Below are 16,612 nucleotides of genomic sequence, written 5' to 3'. Positions count from 1 at the left end.
CAAAATTTTACTCTGAGCTCATTTTTAAACCTTAAATTCTTGAGGAAAAATATTTTAAAAATGTTCCTTCTCAAACTGAGATTTCTTGGAACTTGCTATATATTTACAAAGGTTAAACTACTTTCAAGGAAATAATTTATCATATCTTAAAAAAATCCCAGAATTGTTTAGGTAGGAAGAGACCTCTTGAGATCATTCATCCTCTATTGCCTGTCTACTCAGCTAGAGCAGGTTGCCTACACCATGGATATATCCAAGGATAAAGATTCTACAACCTCTTTGGGCAATCTGTGTCAGTGCTCTGTCACCCTCACAGAAAAAGTAAAAGAAGAAAAAAAATTGTGATTTCTTGTGTTCAGATGGAATTTCATGCATTTCTCTTGTGTTCACTGACTCTTGTCCTGTCAGTGGACACTATGAAGTCTGAGAGAAGTTTGGGGTCCTATTCTTTCTTGGCTCTTATCAGGTGTTTATGCACTTTAATAAGATCTCCCCTGTGCCTTCTCTTTTCCAGACTGAAGTATTCCACCTGTCTCAGCCTCTCCTCCTACAAAAGATGCTCCAGCCCCCTGACTATATTGATAGAGAGTGCAGCACAGAGCCAAAGTCCATTATCCTTTTTGTACTTAGAAATTTTAAAGTGATTAAGATACCAAATACAAACAGAAGTAATGCAAACACAACACAAACTCATGTTCTGAGGAAAATTACCTCTTGCAGCACTATAAAATCAGACATATAGGAGATGCTCCTGACAAAACAGGCAATTTAATGAGGTCCTCTTAAAATAAAAGAACAGTTATTCATTAGTTTTAAGATTTTTCCAAAGAATGTATTCAGTAAAATATTGTGTTGTTTTAATCAGGTTTTGCTATAATTTCCTGAAGGTTTATCTTAATGTGTAAGAGTAAATATACAGACTCTCTTAAATCAGAAAAGGCAATAAAACCAGAATGAAACTTAGCAAAATGCATATAACTGAAGATTTACTTCATCAGAGTCTTAAATTCTGATCTTGTAGGACCAACAGGAGTTGAATTTCCTCACACTGAATTTACCAGAGTGTCAAGGAAATTTCATATCTCATCACAGCTCTAACTATGTGATTTTATAACATGCTGGAAAGAATCCCATTGGATTGCATGATCTCTGGATCATACTGAAATTCACTTAGTCCTAATAAAACAGCAATCTAAAATAGTAAATAAATCCTTGATTTTTGCAGTGACTTACTTTATCTGCTATCCACTTCTTAGGATATACTTCTCTGAAATATTTCGTTCCATAAGCTTCTCGGCCGTATTTGCTTGAGTTATAAATTGATGGCTCATACTTCTCAGTATTTTTGTGATAGGAAGAAAATGGAAGAAATCTGAAATTCAAGAATATTTTAAAATTAGTTATGATCTTCTCTAGATGCCACAGGATTGATGTAAATCAGTGCTGCAGATGACATGGATATATGTTCCTGATATTTTTCACTACCTTCTTAATATTGCCCATCAGTATTGTGAGAGGATTACTGCAATATCTCCTGCAGCTTCTTTCAGATTAAATTTGGAGCAAATAGAGATAGTGAGTTTCAACAGGACAAAATGAAGACTTTGTGCACAAGGATCTAACTTGGTTCACTTGCATGAGTAGATTATTACTTTGTCTGTATCTGCAAGAACAACTCGTGGGATGTGCAGGAAGGTCAGGGTTCCCTTTGCTGGGAGGTGCATGCTGGTAGCTCAGGTCCTAGCAGGCAGTGCAGCCTGTGCCAGCTGCCAGTGGCAGGCACTCCCTGTGCACAGAGGACAGAGATCACCTCTGGAGACAGCTATCCTTTGGTATGCCATAGCTGAAGTGCAAAAAACCGTATTCTCATTTAACAGAACAGAAACTTGGGCATATTGATAAACCACAAAACAGAGAAATTGTTTCTCCAGAATTCACACTGTGTACTTTACTCTTAAGTTATAATTAGGCCCTAATTAGCAATCTTTTTGAGCCAAGTTCTTTCATTTTCTGTCATAATGATGATGGACTTGCTGCTTACAGAGTGCCAGCAAGCAGTGAAGCTCCAGCTACCTGCTGGAAGGGGTTTTCAGATGGATGTCCCTAACTGTCATGGACAACCATGGGTGTTTTGGGCAGGTTCCACAGAAATCTGTATGAAGAAAGGTGAAAACATCTTGTATATAGAAGATCTGCAAGACATCCTACAAACACATCTCAGTTCCAACTATATCAGTTTCCAGGAGTCATAACAGCAAACAAGTACATTCTACTAGAAAATAAAACACTGGGAACTAATTTTATCATTGCTGGTACTCTGAAAAAAATCAACATGTGTTCTTAATTCTAGAAGTGCAGGAAAAAATATTACTCAGTAAAATTAGAAAGTCTAAAAAATCACTTTTAAATGCCATGACAAGAAGTATAATTAATTAGAACCCTTCCTTAGTTGAAAGCTTTCCAGAAGCCAGAGTCCCTATAAGAGTTATGCAACAAAATTTTGATAAAAATGAGGATTAGAATACCCTTCTTCATCTCTCAGCTGACACGGATGTAGAATTTTTTTTTTTTTGATTAAGTGATTTATCAGCAACAGTTTGAGTAGTTTTTAAAAATTTTTTTTCTTTTTTTCCATCTCATAAAAAGAAATGGTTTTAGAATCTTTCCAGCTATACTATCACGTGCCACAAACAAATGTCATGTAAAGTTAGTGAAAGGAAAACCCTGAGTTAGCAGACTTTTAAATAATAAAAAGCTATAGTAGCATGTGTATACCCATGGGAAAGGACACCCTCACACAAGACAGATTAGGGTACTTGTAATGCTAATTTGCACATGGGATGGACATCACACACACACAAAAATTAATGTGGCCCCAGTGTCCCAGAGAATACATTGAAGGTGCTGTGAGCCGGCTGCTCCACTTGCAGTTTTTATCACTTCTGAATTGCATTTTAATAGTACATTTTTCTTTTGTTCAGACATGAAAGAAAATTGGCTTTCTCAGGGGATTGGATAGCTGAGAAGACAAGGCTTGCAGTTTTGGGATTTGCCCATATATGCACGGAATTTAGTTGAGCCATAGCATTCATAATTTAATATGAATACCATGTCTGTAAAATTTATACACAAAATTATATAAAAATCTTGAGGAAAGTAGAAGCAAATTGTTATAATTTTCCTTAAAAAAAAAACCTATGTAGAGGTTTTGATTTGCTGTGGATCAGTTAATCTTTGTCTTTTTGGCAAACAAATTCTCAGAATAATGTCAGTTCTACTATGATTCAAAAAAAAAACAAACCCAAAATTAACTTTGAGACACAACTAGCAGTATGCTTTTTTAAATTAAAGAACAAAAACATCATAGGGTATAATGCTATCAAGTAGAAGCTTTTTCTTCTGCTTACAGTTCTGCTCTCAGAGTCAGGGGCAGATCCTTGAAGTGATGATGCTCTAGCTACAAGAAAGGATCTCATGCTTATAAATTTAGTGTCTGCTTAAAGTATGTGAGAATTTTCATTATGTGAATAAGTAATTAAAAGAATACAACAATTTTTTGTTGCAAGTTGGGTTACCAAATTAATGGGAGTAATACAAAAATCACTATACCCCCCCCAACCAATAATAATAGCAAGAAGTAATAGCAATGCAAAACACTTCAGTAATGGTATTATGTTCTGCAGCTATTTGTGTACACCTGGCACAGCTTTTCTCGAAATTAATGACAGTATGTGCCTTGAAAGTGACAGAAGAGAGTAATGGAAGAAGAAAATTAAATTCAGACAATGGTAGGATACCGTTATCAACTGTACAAGTTCAGATTTCGATAGTTTAGATTTCAAAACATTCACTCATTATTCCGACATCTAGGTTTCAGCTTTACCTTGTGATTTAAGTGTAAATTCAGAAATTCTTAAAGGTTTTCAGTAAGCATGACAGAGACAGGAGTACCAATCAAAGAATTAAATTCTGTATTGATCTTTTATCATACTATAAGGCAAAGTCAATATAAGCCAAAACTTCCCAAAATATGATTCAAAAGAAGGTGAACTTTCCCTAAATAAATATATTGAAAGATGAAAAATTATTTAATATAAGTCTGAATGAGAGTTATGCCAAAAATGCATTCAAAATGGGGAAAGGTTTGGAACCAAAAATGGGAAACTGAAAATGGCAGTATTACTCATACATAAGCTGAGAAGGACCAGGACCTAGGTTGCTGTGTCACTGGTGATGAAGGCCAGCTGCACTGCTGCCAGGACCCTGCTATATTGAACCTAATTAGCCAAAAAAAGACCTAGAAGCCTTTGCTTAGTAGCCAAACCAGGACCTGACAGCTGCTAGAGGTATTTATTTAAGTTTCAAAGACACAATAGAAATTTGTTGCTAACAAAAATAAAAATTGTTTTATCTCTCATCCTGTCCTTAACCTTCCCTCTACTATTAATTTCGTCTTTCTAATCCTTTTTTCCCTCACATGTTTACACTCCCACTCCATGATTTTTATTCCTGCATTCCTCCATTTCTTCCCTTTAGTCCACCTCTTTTATTGCAATCTCTCTCTCTATTTTGACAGAAGATGGAAGAGGCCTTTTAGATGCCGAAGGTTTTGCAGTTGGGTTGACAGAGATGACAGAAGCAGCAGCAGGAGCTGGTTTCTGGTGTCTGTGGCAGCATGAGAGGAGTACAGCAGCACAAGCAGGGAGGAGAATTTCCCAGGTCCATCACTGACTGCTGGGGAGCAGCGTCCCAATGCTATATGGTGCTTACCAATAGGACACAGGAGAGTGACTTCCTTGAAATTTAAATGACAAGAAAAAAACCAGAGTGGTCCTTCAGCATGTTCTCCAAACCTGCCCAAGTAGCAAAATCCCAGCAGTCTAGTGGATCAAGCAGGTAATCCTGATCCCAGAACTGCTTCAAAACATACCCAGGCTTCTGAGAAAGAGCTGCCAGATCTACTGCTGGACTGCCACACCTGCTGCACTGCCAGAGGACAATTAGAAATATAAAACAGAGTACTGCTTATGCGGTTTTTCAAACTTTCATATTTTATGTACTGTACATTTTTGTAATTTAGTAGGAAAAATGCCAACAAAATATTACCTCTATGACATTGTTAAATTTTTATCTGAAGTGTTTTTATACAATAGCAATTAAATTCCTTGTTGTCTTGATTTAAATCAAATGAAATAATTTTATCTCACTTTGAAGAACTCCATGAACAATTAGCTCTGAAAAAGCCATGCTTCTCTATCAGGAATCTGTGAATACTTTATATTCTTTCTTTTTTTTCTTTAATAAAATATGACATCAGTTTTAAGCTTTCAAATTTGGATTATACCCGAAGCAATTTTTTCATCAAATCCAATCTTTTCACTTGGGGAACAAAGAAGGAAGCATAATGGTCTTCAATAGCAAAACAACTGCATCAGGGCAGACATTATTTAGTTTATAATGCATGTATATTAAAATCAAAGTGTTAGATACAAAAATAAAGATGGAATATTTTATTTAACATATCTAATGATATTATCTTTAGTGCTCCATTTTTGCCACGTGAAGCCTTGGGTGCATTAGTACAAATATTGTTTCTGGTAATATACTAAATACAGGGTTTATTGAAAAGGTATCAATCACTTTAATTGTAACATCAGTAAATCTTAAAATCCTCTGGCCATTTTTATTTAAACCCTGTCTGTGATAATGTAAAGTCGCAAATAAAAGCACAGCCTAGTTCCTGTAGGAAGTAAAAGAGATCTCTTCTGCAGCAAATTCTGGAACTTCTTAATTATACACAGACTTATTATCTGCATCCCCAGTGTTATAAAGTACCAGAACTTCATTAGAAAAATTAAGATGGAAAAATGAAGGCGCTACTTTGTAAATTTCCAGTGGAAATTAGCTGGGAGAAGCAGAGGAATACTGGATCAAAAGAGGGTAATCATGCTTAACTGTGCCCTAGAGCACCCGCATGTATAATACGATTTGCACAGTAACTACCTCTCCTATTACTGCTTGTTTGGAGTATTCTGTGTTAATGGGGTTAGCTAATTTAGTATTTTAACTTAAAAAGACTCTGCTGATTAATAAATGTTGCACACTGTGCTAGTAATTAAAATAAATGGAAGAGTTACAAATAGAAGTTTAATTGTTAAGAAAACATTATCTGAAAATATATGATAATCCCTGTTTATCATAATACAATAACAGTCCAGAAAATATGCAAATTGCTGAAGTTGCAAAGCATATGACAAACTAAGTATAATTTGAAAAAAGTTTTCTGATGTGTTGTGTTTGTATAACATAAAATGTAGTAGCCATTTTCACTACAGCTAAGTCAGAAACACCGTGAAAGATTTTATAACTCTAGAAATTAAAAGATTTTTTTAAAATTCTAAATCTTAAAGTCACTTGCATTTTAAGTTTTCTTGCAATTAATACCAAGCAGCTCATAACATCGAAGCTCTCTAAGTACAGAGCTTATTTAGGTCACTAATATCTCTGCAAGTGTGTCTGTCCTGCCCAGCACAGGGCAGCACAGCAGCACCTCAACTGTTGTAAAGAAAAGCACAGTCTTGCTGAAAATAAGCCCACGAGGAGTTGGGTGCTGCTGTATTCACACAGCATGGGAGAGGCAGGGTGTGCAAACACTGCTGCACACAAGTGAATCAGTGTGGCCAGGATGTGCACCTCCAGCACAGCACTGAGCACAGACACAGCCAGAAGCTGAGATGATGTTTCTGATGTCACACCACAAGGTTACAATAAATTAGGGAACCTAAGCCTTACACTATTGCTATCACCACACCTCATGCTGAGGTTTGTTGACTTCATAAAGATATTTAATAGTATACTTTGAAGTATGAGGCATATTATATGAGACAGATTCTGTCAAAGTTAATGAAAATAATTTACATTTTCCTTCTTTGGAAAATTAGGCCAGCATGCTGCTGCATGCAACTGAGGAAAGAACTTTTTACGCTTTATCTAAATCTGCTGGATCCAGCAGTTGGTGTCTCAAACTAGACACTATATTAAGTGGCCATCCCAAAGGAATGCAATTGTCATTCCTGTCCAAGTGGAGGGGGAAATCACTTCATTTGTATGAAAAATAGCACAATAAGGTAGTAACAGCTTCAATTACATGAGAAAAAGGAATCATTCTTATTATGCTGGATTACTCAGTTGCTTTTCCATTACAGAATAGGAAATTCCAGCATTTGCTTTAGGCAAGCACAGTATATTCTGTTTGGTTTCATTTGTACTGCTTCTGCCTGCCTCAAACTCTCTCACAGCTTTTCCAAATTTTTTCTGCATTGTATCAAAAGCAAGAACTTTCTCAGAGCTTGCAACACTCATCCTATCATCCTGTAAACAATCACTTTAAAGAGCCCTGATAATTAGAGGTTTGTGAGAATTCTGAATGTTGCTGAAAATTTCAGGTACATGCCAACAATCTTTCTGTCTTAAGAGACCCTCCACAATATTCACCCTGGAAATATACATATCAAAGAGTCAGTCTGTCATTTCATGCAAACACAAGTTTTCTCAACAAATGCCACATACTTCTGCTGCTCATTCTTCTCTTATTTTCTAAATCAGACGAATAATCAGCATAGGAAGCACTACCAGAAAGAAATAAAGTCCCAAAGTACACAATTACATAGCAAGAAACAGAAATTTGTCAATTCATAATAGACACTGCTGAGAAAAACCTGCTGTAGAATCTGAGTAACCCTTTGCTGGCTCCTCCCTGGAGACCAACATCCCACACAGCAGCTGCAGCATTGCTAGTGAGCATTAGTCCTGGTGATGACCTGCAGCTCTGTCATCACCTTTTCAAGGTTGCAGATGTGACCCTTGCATGGTTGGTTGAATAAGAAGCACAAATGGAATGATCACAGCCTGAAAATGTATAATACACTTTGCATTTAGTGTGCATGAAGCTGAGCATCATTGATTGTTGGGACATTGCTTCTGTGCATTAAGGATGGCATTAAATGCTTCCTTACCCATAAGGTAAATAAAGACCTCACATCAAATAATATCTACCAAAGTTGGAAGCTCCAAATTTAAACTGTACAGGACCAAATCTTCATAATTCCCTCACTGAAGAGTCAGTGAAACATTTATTGCAACGTCTGACCTTCTGAAAGTGTTGACACAGTAATGTCTGGGGTAAACTTCATCAAATAAGGGCTGGGCAATGTAGTCATGACTATAAATGAAGAACATCATCTATCCTCAGTTGGAATGCATCAATCACAACTAATTCAGTGAAAAAAACACTTTAAATGAGAGGGAGAGTATTAATTACTACCTAGTGATAGGAGTTCTTTTAAATTTCACCAGCAGAAATTAGATATAAAAATGAAAAGCAAAAGAAGCAGAAATTTAAGACGAGATATGAAAATTAGGCTGTTTCCTCCTCACACCAATACTGAAAGAATACAGAGAGAAATAGAAGAGTGTATTTGGAGTATATAAAAATATAAAAGGGGAGTATAGCAATCAAAAACATTGTCCAAAAGTGAAAAAGTAGTCAAAATATTTTTTAAATTTCAGAACTGTTTTTGAATAGAATTTTCATTCAAAGATACTATTAATATTAAATTGAGGGAAATGGTCTGACAATAAAAATATAGAAGCTGAACCATATAAACACAAGTGATTCTGGCACTCAGTCCTGAAGCTGACACACAGCAATATGGAGTGATAAAAAAGCATGAAACAGATCAAAGAAAGCAAAACATCTTGTGCCAGTGATCACAGGCTGCTCATGAGGAAAAGTGATTCCCTTCTGTCCTGAATTCTGGTATTGAAGGGCCAAAGGATTTCCAAGAGCAGTGAATTCAAGGAAAAGATGGGCAAAACATAATTCTTTTTCTAGTTAACTACAAAGCCAGAGAAGGTGACTTAGCATGCTTTTATTATGATTGGACAAAACAGTTTTTAACAGTCCATCATACAAAAGGAAAAAAAAACCACCAAAAAACAACAACAACAACAACAACAAGGAAATATTTTGGTAACAGCCTTAAAACTTTTGGGACAGAACCCTTAATCTTTTGGGATGGATTATGTCTGTATTTGAGATACTATGGAAAAGAACTGGCCTGTCTGACACTATTACAGCTGCTATGGCTTAGCAAAATCAAACTGCTTCAAAGATGATTCCCATTTTTGTACCATGTTCTATCGTGCAACATATGCTCCCTCCCCTCCCAAGTGAGCTGTGGTACTCTTCTGGGAGAGAAAACAAGTCTCATTGGCACACAACACCATTTTTTCCTCCCATAATCAGTAAGCTCCCAGAATATGAAGACTGAAACAGTCTTTTTTTTTCTTTGGCAAGATGCATGTGGCAAGACAGAATTTGCATTTGTTTTCTTATTCATTAAAGCCATCTGTTGCATCACATAATATTATTATTATTACAAGTTCTTTTAGACATTCATAGATATAGATGGCACATGTCACACAATTACAAGATAGGGTCTCTGCCCTGAGCAGTTTATAATCTAAGGACACAGAATTTAGAAGTATATACATAAAATGTTTTCTAGTAAGCTGTCAGGTTTGACATTTCATTTAGACAGGCATGAAAGGTTTCTGAAAGCAGAGGAATGAAGAAAACAGTCTCACAACAATATAAGAAAAACCAAAGGACTCACTTCTTGTCATGTATGGAACTTCTCCATTTCTCCCTTCCTGTTGCCTCCCTGACCTTGGCTGGTGAGGAATTCATGGATTCTCTCACTCGCAGGGTCGGCTCCAAAGGCTTGTAGCGCTGCCTCAACACCTCTGCAGGATCACGGAAAGGCCCCTGAAAGGTGCAGGATAATACAAGTGTTCTATTTTTGGGGTTACAGCTCTTTCCTTTCCCTCTTCTATTCATGGCACATCGCTGATGAAACAGGACACAGAATGTTTGGGAAGTGCAGCAAGACCCTTCTCCCAAAATAATTAATTCATTTTCATAGGGACTTACAAATAGCATAAAGGTTGGTAGCATACTCTAAAGCTTCAAGGACATCTATTTAGCTACTAATAAATACCTAAAATTTTAAACAAATATTTTGTTACAACTGATTAGGAAAACTTTGTTTTTACTTAAGTAAAAATATTGGTGAAATAAAAAACGATCATTAACTATATCTAAATTCTGCTTAAGCAGAAAACTTAAGTATTTTACTTTGCATAGAACAAACTTTAAAGAACATGCTCTTTTCAACATAGCTATAAACCTCCCTGGAAGGAAACTTAATGCATGGCTTAAGATACAATTCTTCTAATAGAATTCAAGTGTATGACTTCAGTACTATGGGCCTGCAGTCCATTTCTGAAAAGTCTAATTTCACATTAATTTTGTAATTCTCAAAAAATATACATATATATCTTTTTTTTCCAGAGTATATTGTTTAATAACTGATTGTGTCAGTATCTACCATTTAGCAACATGGATAAATAGCAGCAGGAAGTCCTCTCCTGTGCTGCTGAAGTGACATATCCTACATGTCTCACTTTTAGCATTAACCCTTAAGAACTTACCTGGAATATAATTAGTGCCCTGTGTGACTCAGGACAGTTTAATGGCAACCTTGGATTAAGAAGTATTAAAATTAATTTTTATTTTCTTCATTGTTGATCTTGCAATGAACTAGTGAAACATTTCGAAACTCTGAACAGACAAAGAATCCTAATCACAGCCTTTATTCTTAAAGATATCCTTCCTTAAATAGGTTATCACTAACAAGTCACAGCTGGAGTTACTGCAAGCACTGAGTGAAGACTGTGGGGCTAATAAAAAGAAATGATTCACGCCTCATTTATGTTCACTTATGTTTTACATTAATAGAAACCAATAATAGGAACCAGTTACCATAAAAGTCATGGACCGTAAATAACACAAATGGCAAATAAGTATCATCTAGTACTTTTCACAGCTGGACAGGAGGATTGCTATATTTGAAAGTAGTTAATGGGTTTTTATTGGAACTTTACTTTTTAAAGGCACAGCACCAAGATTTGAAGATATTTTTAAGGGTCCCAGTAAGCAAATGAACACAGTATTTACACTTCTTGCAGGTATTTTTTTGCTTCTGTTTTCTAAGTCTGCATAAAAATATGTTCATTTTAAAAAAACTATAAAAGTTTTAAAACAGAATTAAAACTGCTACTGCCCATGAGAGAATAATCAATATTAGAACAGGCAATTAAAACTAGTAAACAGTGTCCTAGTGATACATAACTTGATGATCAAGTTATAAAAAAAGTTTAAAATTTATAATAAAAAATGAATATTCTGTTACAAGGTGTTTGCATTAAGTGGATATATGGAGGAAGAAAGAAATATAAGTGCTATTACCAAATAATACTAAGAAAAATAGATTTTCTTTTAAAAGTAGTGTTTTAGAATATTGTATTATTTCTTCACTGAAAAACATTGACTTACATTCCTCAAGGATAAGGGCGAAATCAGATATCCAAGCAAGGGATATTCTCCATCTTTAATTTCTGAGACCTAACTAGGTGGTAGAACAAAAACCCCAGTCTACAGTTCAAGTAAAATTGCTACTACTAATAGAAGAAGAGGGGGAAAGGATGTAACTAAGCAAAAGTCCCTCAAAATAAGGCTGTGACATCTCTAATGGAAGCAGAGTATATATATTAGAATACTGAGATAATTCCAAACATTCCCTGAAGATTTTTCTGTTCCTCTGAACCATGTATTTGAAGAAATTTACTTACTAATAAGGACCTCAGGAATGTATCTTAAATGAAGAACTCTAAAAACTCCATGTGTCTATTTTCATTTTACAAGATTAAGACTTGTGAAAATTGTTGTAGATTGGTGCTTAAAAACATTTTCAAACTGACAATGCTTGCAAGCATTTCAGGCATCCTGATTCAAAATGGAAATCTTTATGGAGAGGTCAGGCTAGGAAAAGAAGGGTAGGAGTCAACAAACAATTTTTACCCTGCAGGAAACTCACACAGCTCTATGCTCTATGTTTGGAATTTGTACTGAGTAGCATAAATCTTATTGATACCAACTGGTTTGCCAAATAAAGGTTAGCAGACCAGCATTCTTACTACTTTATCATAACATCAGAAACTCATGATGAAAAATACCATCTGCATGAAATTATGCATTCCTCACCGTCCCCTCTCCAAAACAGATAACAGCATGCAAAAGATCTAAATGGTAATGTGCATTCTGTTATTAATGCCTTTTAATGAACAGATGACTAATTTTAGCATTATCCATGTTTCTATCAAACTATAATTCTAGTTAACTTAGTCATAAAAATGATAGATCTAACTGATGTAGAAGCATCATTAAAACATTTCTTTTAAATACACTGTCTTACACACACAGAGACCTTACCTATTAAATGCTAAATACCCATTTCCCTAAGAGAAAACTGAAAGACAGTTATTTTTTTTTTTATTTTAAACATATATAATTGACATCCTCATACAAAATATCCAAACCTACAGGCACTAAAAATTTTAGACACCTGAAAGAAAGTAACAAGTGGCTCACAGTAAGCCAGGCAGATATTAGAAAAAGAAGCTTGGTGCCAAAAAGTGTTACCACAAAAAATGAGGACACAAACATATCTAGTAATTAAATTCCTTATTGTCACACCAGACAACTTTCAGGATGATGTGTTCTGATGGGTTTTCATTTCCAGCTGTTTCATCAGCTCAAACCAGTGTCCTTTTCTTAGACATACAACCCTAAATTGTCAAAGTGTTGTGCAGGGATTTAGCCGTGTGACTCCCATTAACATCAATAAGAGTCGGGAAGCTAAATCCACGCGCTGTGCTTTGAAAATTTACCCCACAGTGTACATCCCAGGGTGCTGAAAGGATTAAAGTATTATATAGCAAATTCCCTCTTTGAGGTGCAGAAAATAAACAGAACTCTTCTGGTTTGTTCTAAAAGGCTATCTGTGCATGACTGCTGTGCAAGCATCTGAACTTAGAAAGGTCTATAAAATATTCCAAATCCAAGCAGAAGCCTGTAAGAGACTTTGTATACAGTAAAGCAGTTTTGCAAGAGCACCTTAACAATGGAAGAACTGTGAGTTTTTCCTACTTATTTAAAAGCCTGGTTCCTGCACCATGTTCACAAGGCAAAATCTTTCCTCTTTCCTGAGAGACAATGCAACCAGTCACATCCTGCTCAAGGACTGCCATAGCCCCCTTGGTCCCAGAAGGAAAAGCTATAATGTCATGTTTATGTCAACTTCAAATTCCCTGATCACCCAAACTGCTTGTTGGCTCACACTTTGTCTCAATTCCACTGTGAGTCAATGAGGTCATTCTATGAGGAATCTCAAGCAGTCAAGGTAGGGAGAACACAAGGAAGGACAAACCTGGAGATTCTGAAGTTGATTCCTACTGTTATAAGCTGTGGCTCACCTCAACTTCTCCAGAGGTATTCTCACAGGCCTGCACCTTCTTAGAATAATAGAATCCTAAAGGTTGGAACATACCTCTAAGACTGAGTCCAATCTTTGACCAAATACCACTTTGCTGAACTAAACCATAGCACTAAGTGCCATGCACACTCATTTCTTGAACATTTCTGGGGATAGCGACTCCACTAGCTCCTTGGTCAGCCTTTTCTAATGCCTGACTACTTTTAAGTGAAAAAATTATTCCTGATGTCCAGCCTGAACCTTCCCTGGCACAATTTGATGTGTCCTCTTGTCCTGTGACTAGCTAACTGGGAAAAGAGACCAACCCCCACCTGGCTACAGCCTCCTTTCAGAGAATTGTGGAGAGTGATATTGATTCAGAGGCATAAAACACAATTAACAATATACATATACATTGCTTACTGCTCAAGTTGTTATATTTCTTCAAGTAGGTGATAGTTTCACAGAGAGTTGCTAAGAAGGACTCATTTAGAAGCATTTTCTTTCTAAGCAAGATATACACAAGGAAATTTAAATACAGAATGGAGTACAAAAAGGAAAAGTGACAGAGGTTCTGAAGATGTGTCACTCAAAGTGAAACAAGCATGGAAAGTTTATGTGTGAGCTAAATAGAAGATTCAGTACATTGAGCAAACTGAAAAATTCTTCAGAGTAGAGGGAAAGACAGAATATTTCTATTCCAAAGTAGTTGTATCAGGCACCTACTGGCAAAACCTACATGTCATCATACTGTCATCAAGTGAGGAACACAAAGGTCTCAAAAGTTTTCCTGCTGTATGTATTGGCCACATTCCCAGCAGGTTTTGATAATAAGGTGGCAAAGGCTGTTTTGCCATCCTGTGAGACGTTCACTTTGATGCATTATCTCACAGATGTCAATTACTTTACTGAAAAGAAAAAAATCTACCTGCAAATATGGTGACATCAACTGAAGTTAAATTGAGACAATGACAACTAAGAATGGAAGCTGGCAAACTTGGATGTGATGGAGCACAACATGTAGAAACCTTTGTTATTAAAGCTGACACACACCTAGTGGACACAAGAGTGCAGGAACTATTCTGAACTGAGAGGATGCCTCAGTCTTCATAGAGCAAATAATTGCAAACTGAGGACAAAGTTATCACAACAGCTTAATTTTTCCTATCACTTTTCATTTTTCCTTTAAAAAAATTAAAGATTAGAAATTAAGAATTCAAGCTCTAATGAATCATAATATTGATACTCAATTATATTAGGTCATACCTTTGAAATATCATAAATTACACTTTTCATCCCAAGGAACAAAAAACAACATATCTCCCTGTTTCTACATAACACCTAGATTTCTTTTTCTTTCAAAGACTTTATATCCTCAATGCAAACATTAGATTTATATTTTTTAAAAGTTCACAAAAGGGATTTTCAGACCTGGTGATCCAACTGCAGATATTCTGTGATAATCTATGATAAAAGATGTGAGCAAAAGCTGCCTCAGAGTCACTGGAAAATGTTACCTGAGGTTTCTGTCTGTCAGCAGGTAGCAGAGGCAGTGTAGTGACAAAAGCTGGAGGTTTTTTACAAGTTGGCCAGCAATAGAACTCATCAGCAAAGGAACTCCCCATTTTCTGCTTTCTGTGGGTCAGTGGCTTTGACTTCCGTAGCAGGAGTTCCATGGGATCTGGGGATTTTCTGAGTGGTGAATTGTAGATGCCTGGAATCTGAGCAGAAAATGGGATTATCTTTGACTTCAACTCATTTAAATTTCTATATACACAAGGAACAAAATCAGACATTGGCACCTGCTGCACTTTTAAAAGTGAAACAGTCATTAGTTAAGGAGAAATAGAAGAGAAAGCATGGGATACCAAAACCCAATAATTGCTTTTTTCCCAACAAAATATCCACAATAAATTCCTGGATAACCATTACAATGTCTTTAGTCTTAATATCATAAAACATTGACAAATAAAAATTTACCACAATGATTTCTAAATTGTGACTAAAATAGAAAGGTTCATTCATCACTGAATTTGATTTTTTTTTACATCACTAATTGTATGACTAGTATGATATAATATAAAAATTACTAATATAAAACACACATTTCAAATTCTGTTCCAGTAATCTACATAGTTAACAATCTGTGAATATATGGCAAGTCAAAATTATGTGACAGACTGTTCCCAAATCATACTTATATATGTAGGGATCTTATCAGTTGTATATAAACAATTCCCAAATAGACATATGTGAGTTTACTGAATTAATTATGAACTGTTAAATATGGGAATTCCTTTTCCATATTGCACAAAGCCACTAAATTTCCTATAAAACAGATAACATATGATTAAAATACACAAAAATTAATTTAAAGATACTGAGTTGCTTTAAAGATAATTATATTGTCTACAAAGGTATACTAAAACTTTTAAATTTAAAAAGTTAAAATCTATTTCTTTTGCTTTCATCATAATTCTAATAACCAATAAACCTAGAATAAAAGTACTAGGAAAAGAAAATGGTTTCAAGATGTGGGGAATGTTAAGGAAACAAGTAAATGTTTGAATTCTTATATTGCTCCTTTAGAACACTGATGAGGATCCATGAGAAAACTGTGTAGGGAGTCAGCCTCCTCATTAAGTATTACACTCTTGGGGCTAAGAGGACAGAACTTTCCCCAGTTAGCTCTAATGCATTTTTAATTAATATATCCTACTGGGAAGTTCCAGTTTCTTGTGTCAAAACAATTCAATAAGTCACATATAAAACACAGTGTCTAATAGACAAAAGTATTCGGAGATGATAGTTTATTCAAAATAGTGTTGAGCTATTAAAAATTTTAAAGGCTACTTTCTTCATCTCTAAGTTATATGGGTCTAGTGAGAATTTATTTTGTTCCTCTGTTATTTGCTCCCCTCCTAGAGCATACCCCACAAACTATTTCACTAATGGGCAAAATGTACAGTGGGAAACTGGGCATGAATAGAAGTAAGTGGTAGAAACATATGTATGCCAAACTACCACTGGTTGTCCCTTCAGCTCTTCAGGATGCCAAATTAGAATGGCAGGGATCCATGCTTCAAACAGCAGGCAAGCAGAATCACTGGAGTGAATGTGAAATTCCAGGTCCACCTCTGTGATCTCTAAAGTCCAGCTGCAACTTAATCTTTTGT

The 16,612-nt window shown here is 35.6% G+C and overlaps 1 protein-coding gene across 1 annotated transcript in view; it reads right to left on the bottom strand.

The window, feature by feature from the left end:
- SPATA17 (spermatogenesis associated 17) overlaps positions 1-16,612 on the bottom strand; it is a 90,708-nt gene that overhangs the window by 24,162 nt on the left and 49,934 nt on the right. Inside the window, exons 7-9 of the mRNA XM_056487631.1 lie at positions 14,954-15,157; positions 9,678-9,829; positions 1,234-1,372 (exon numbers count right to left, since the gene is read on the bottom strand). Of these exons, the coding sequence (XP_056343606.1) occupies positions 1,234-1,372; positions 9,678-9,829; positions 14,954-15,157 (495 nt within the window). The remainder of the gene's footprint in view (positions 1-1,233; positions 1,373-9,677; positions 9,830-14,953; positions 15,158-16,612) is intronic.

This window comes from Oenanthe melanoleuca, chromosome 3 (assembly GCF_029582105.1).
Source record: "Oenanthe melanoleuca isolate GR-GAL-2019-014 chromosome 3, OMel1.0, whole genome shotgun sequence".
Lineage (NCBI taxonomy): Eukaryota > Metazoa > Chordata > Aves > Passeriformes > Muscicapidae > Oenanthe > Oenanthe melanoleuca.
This window is presented reverse-complemented; position numbering and strand designations above follow the sequence as displayed.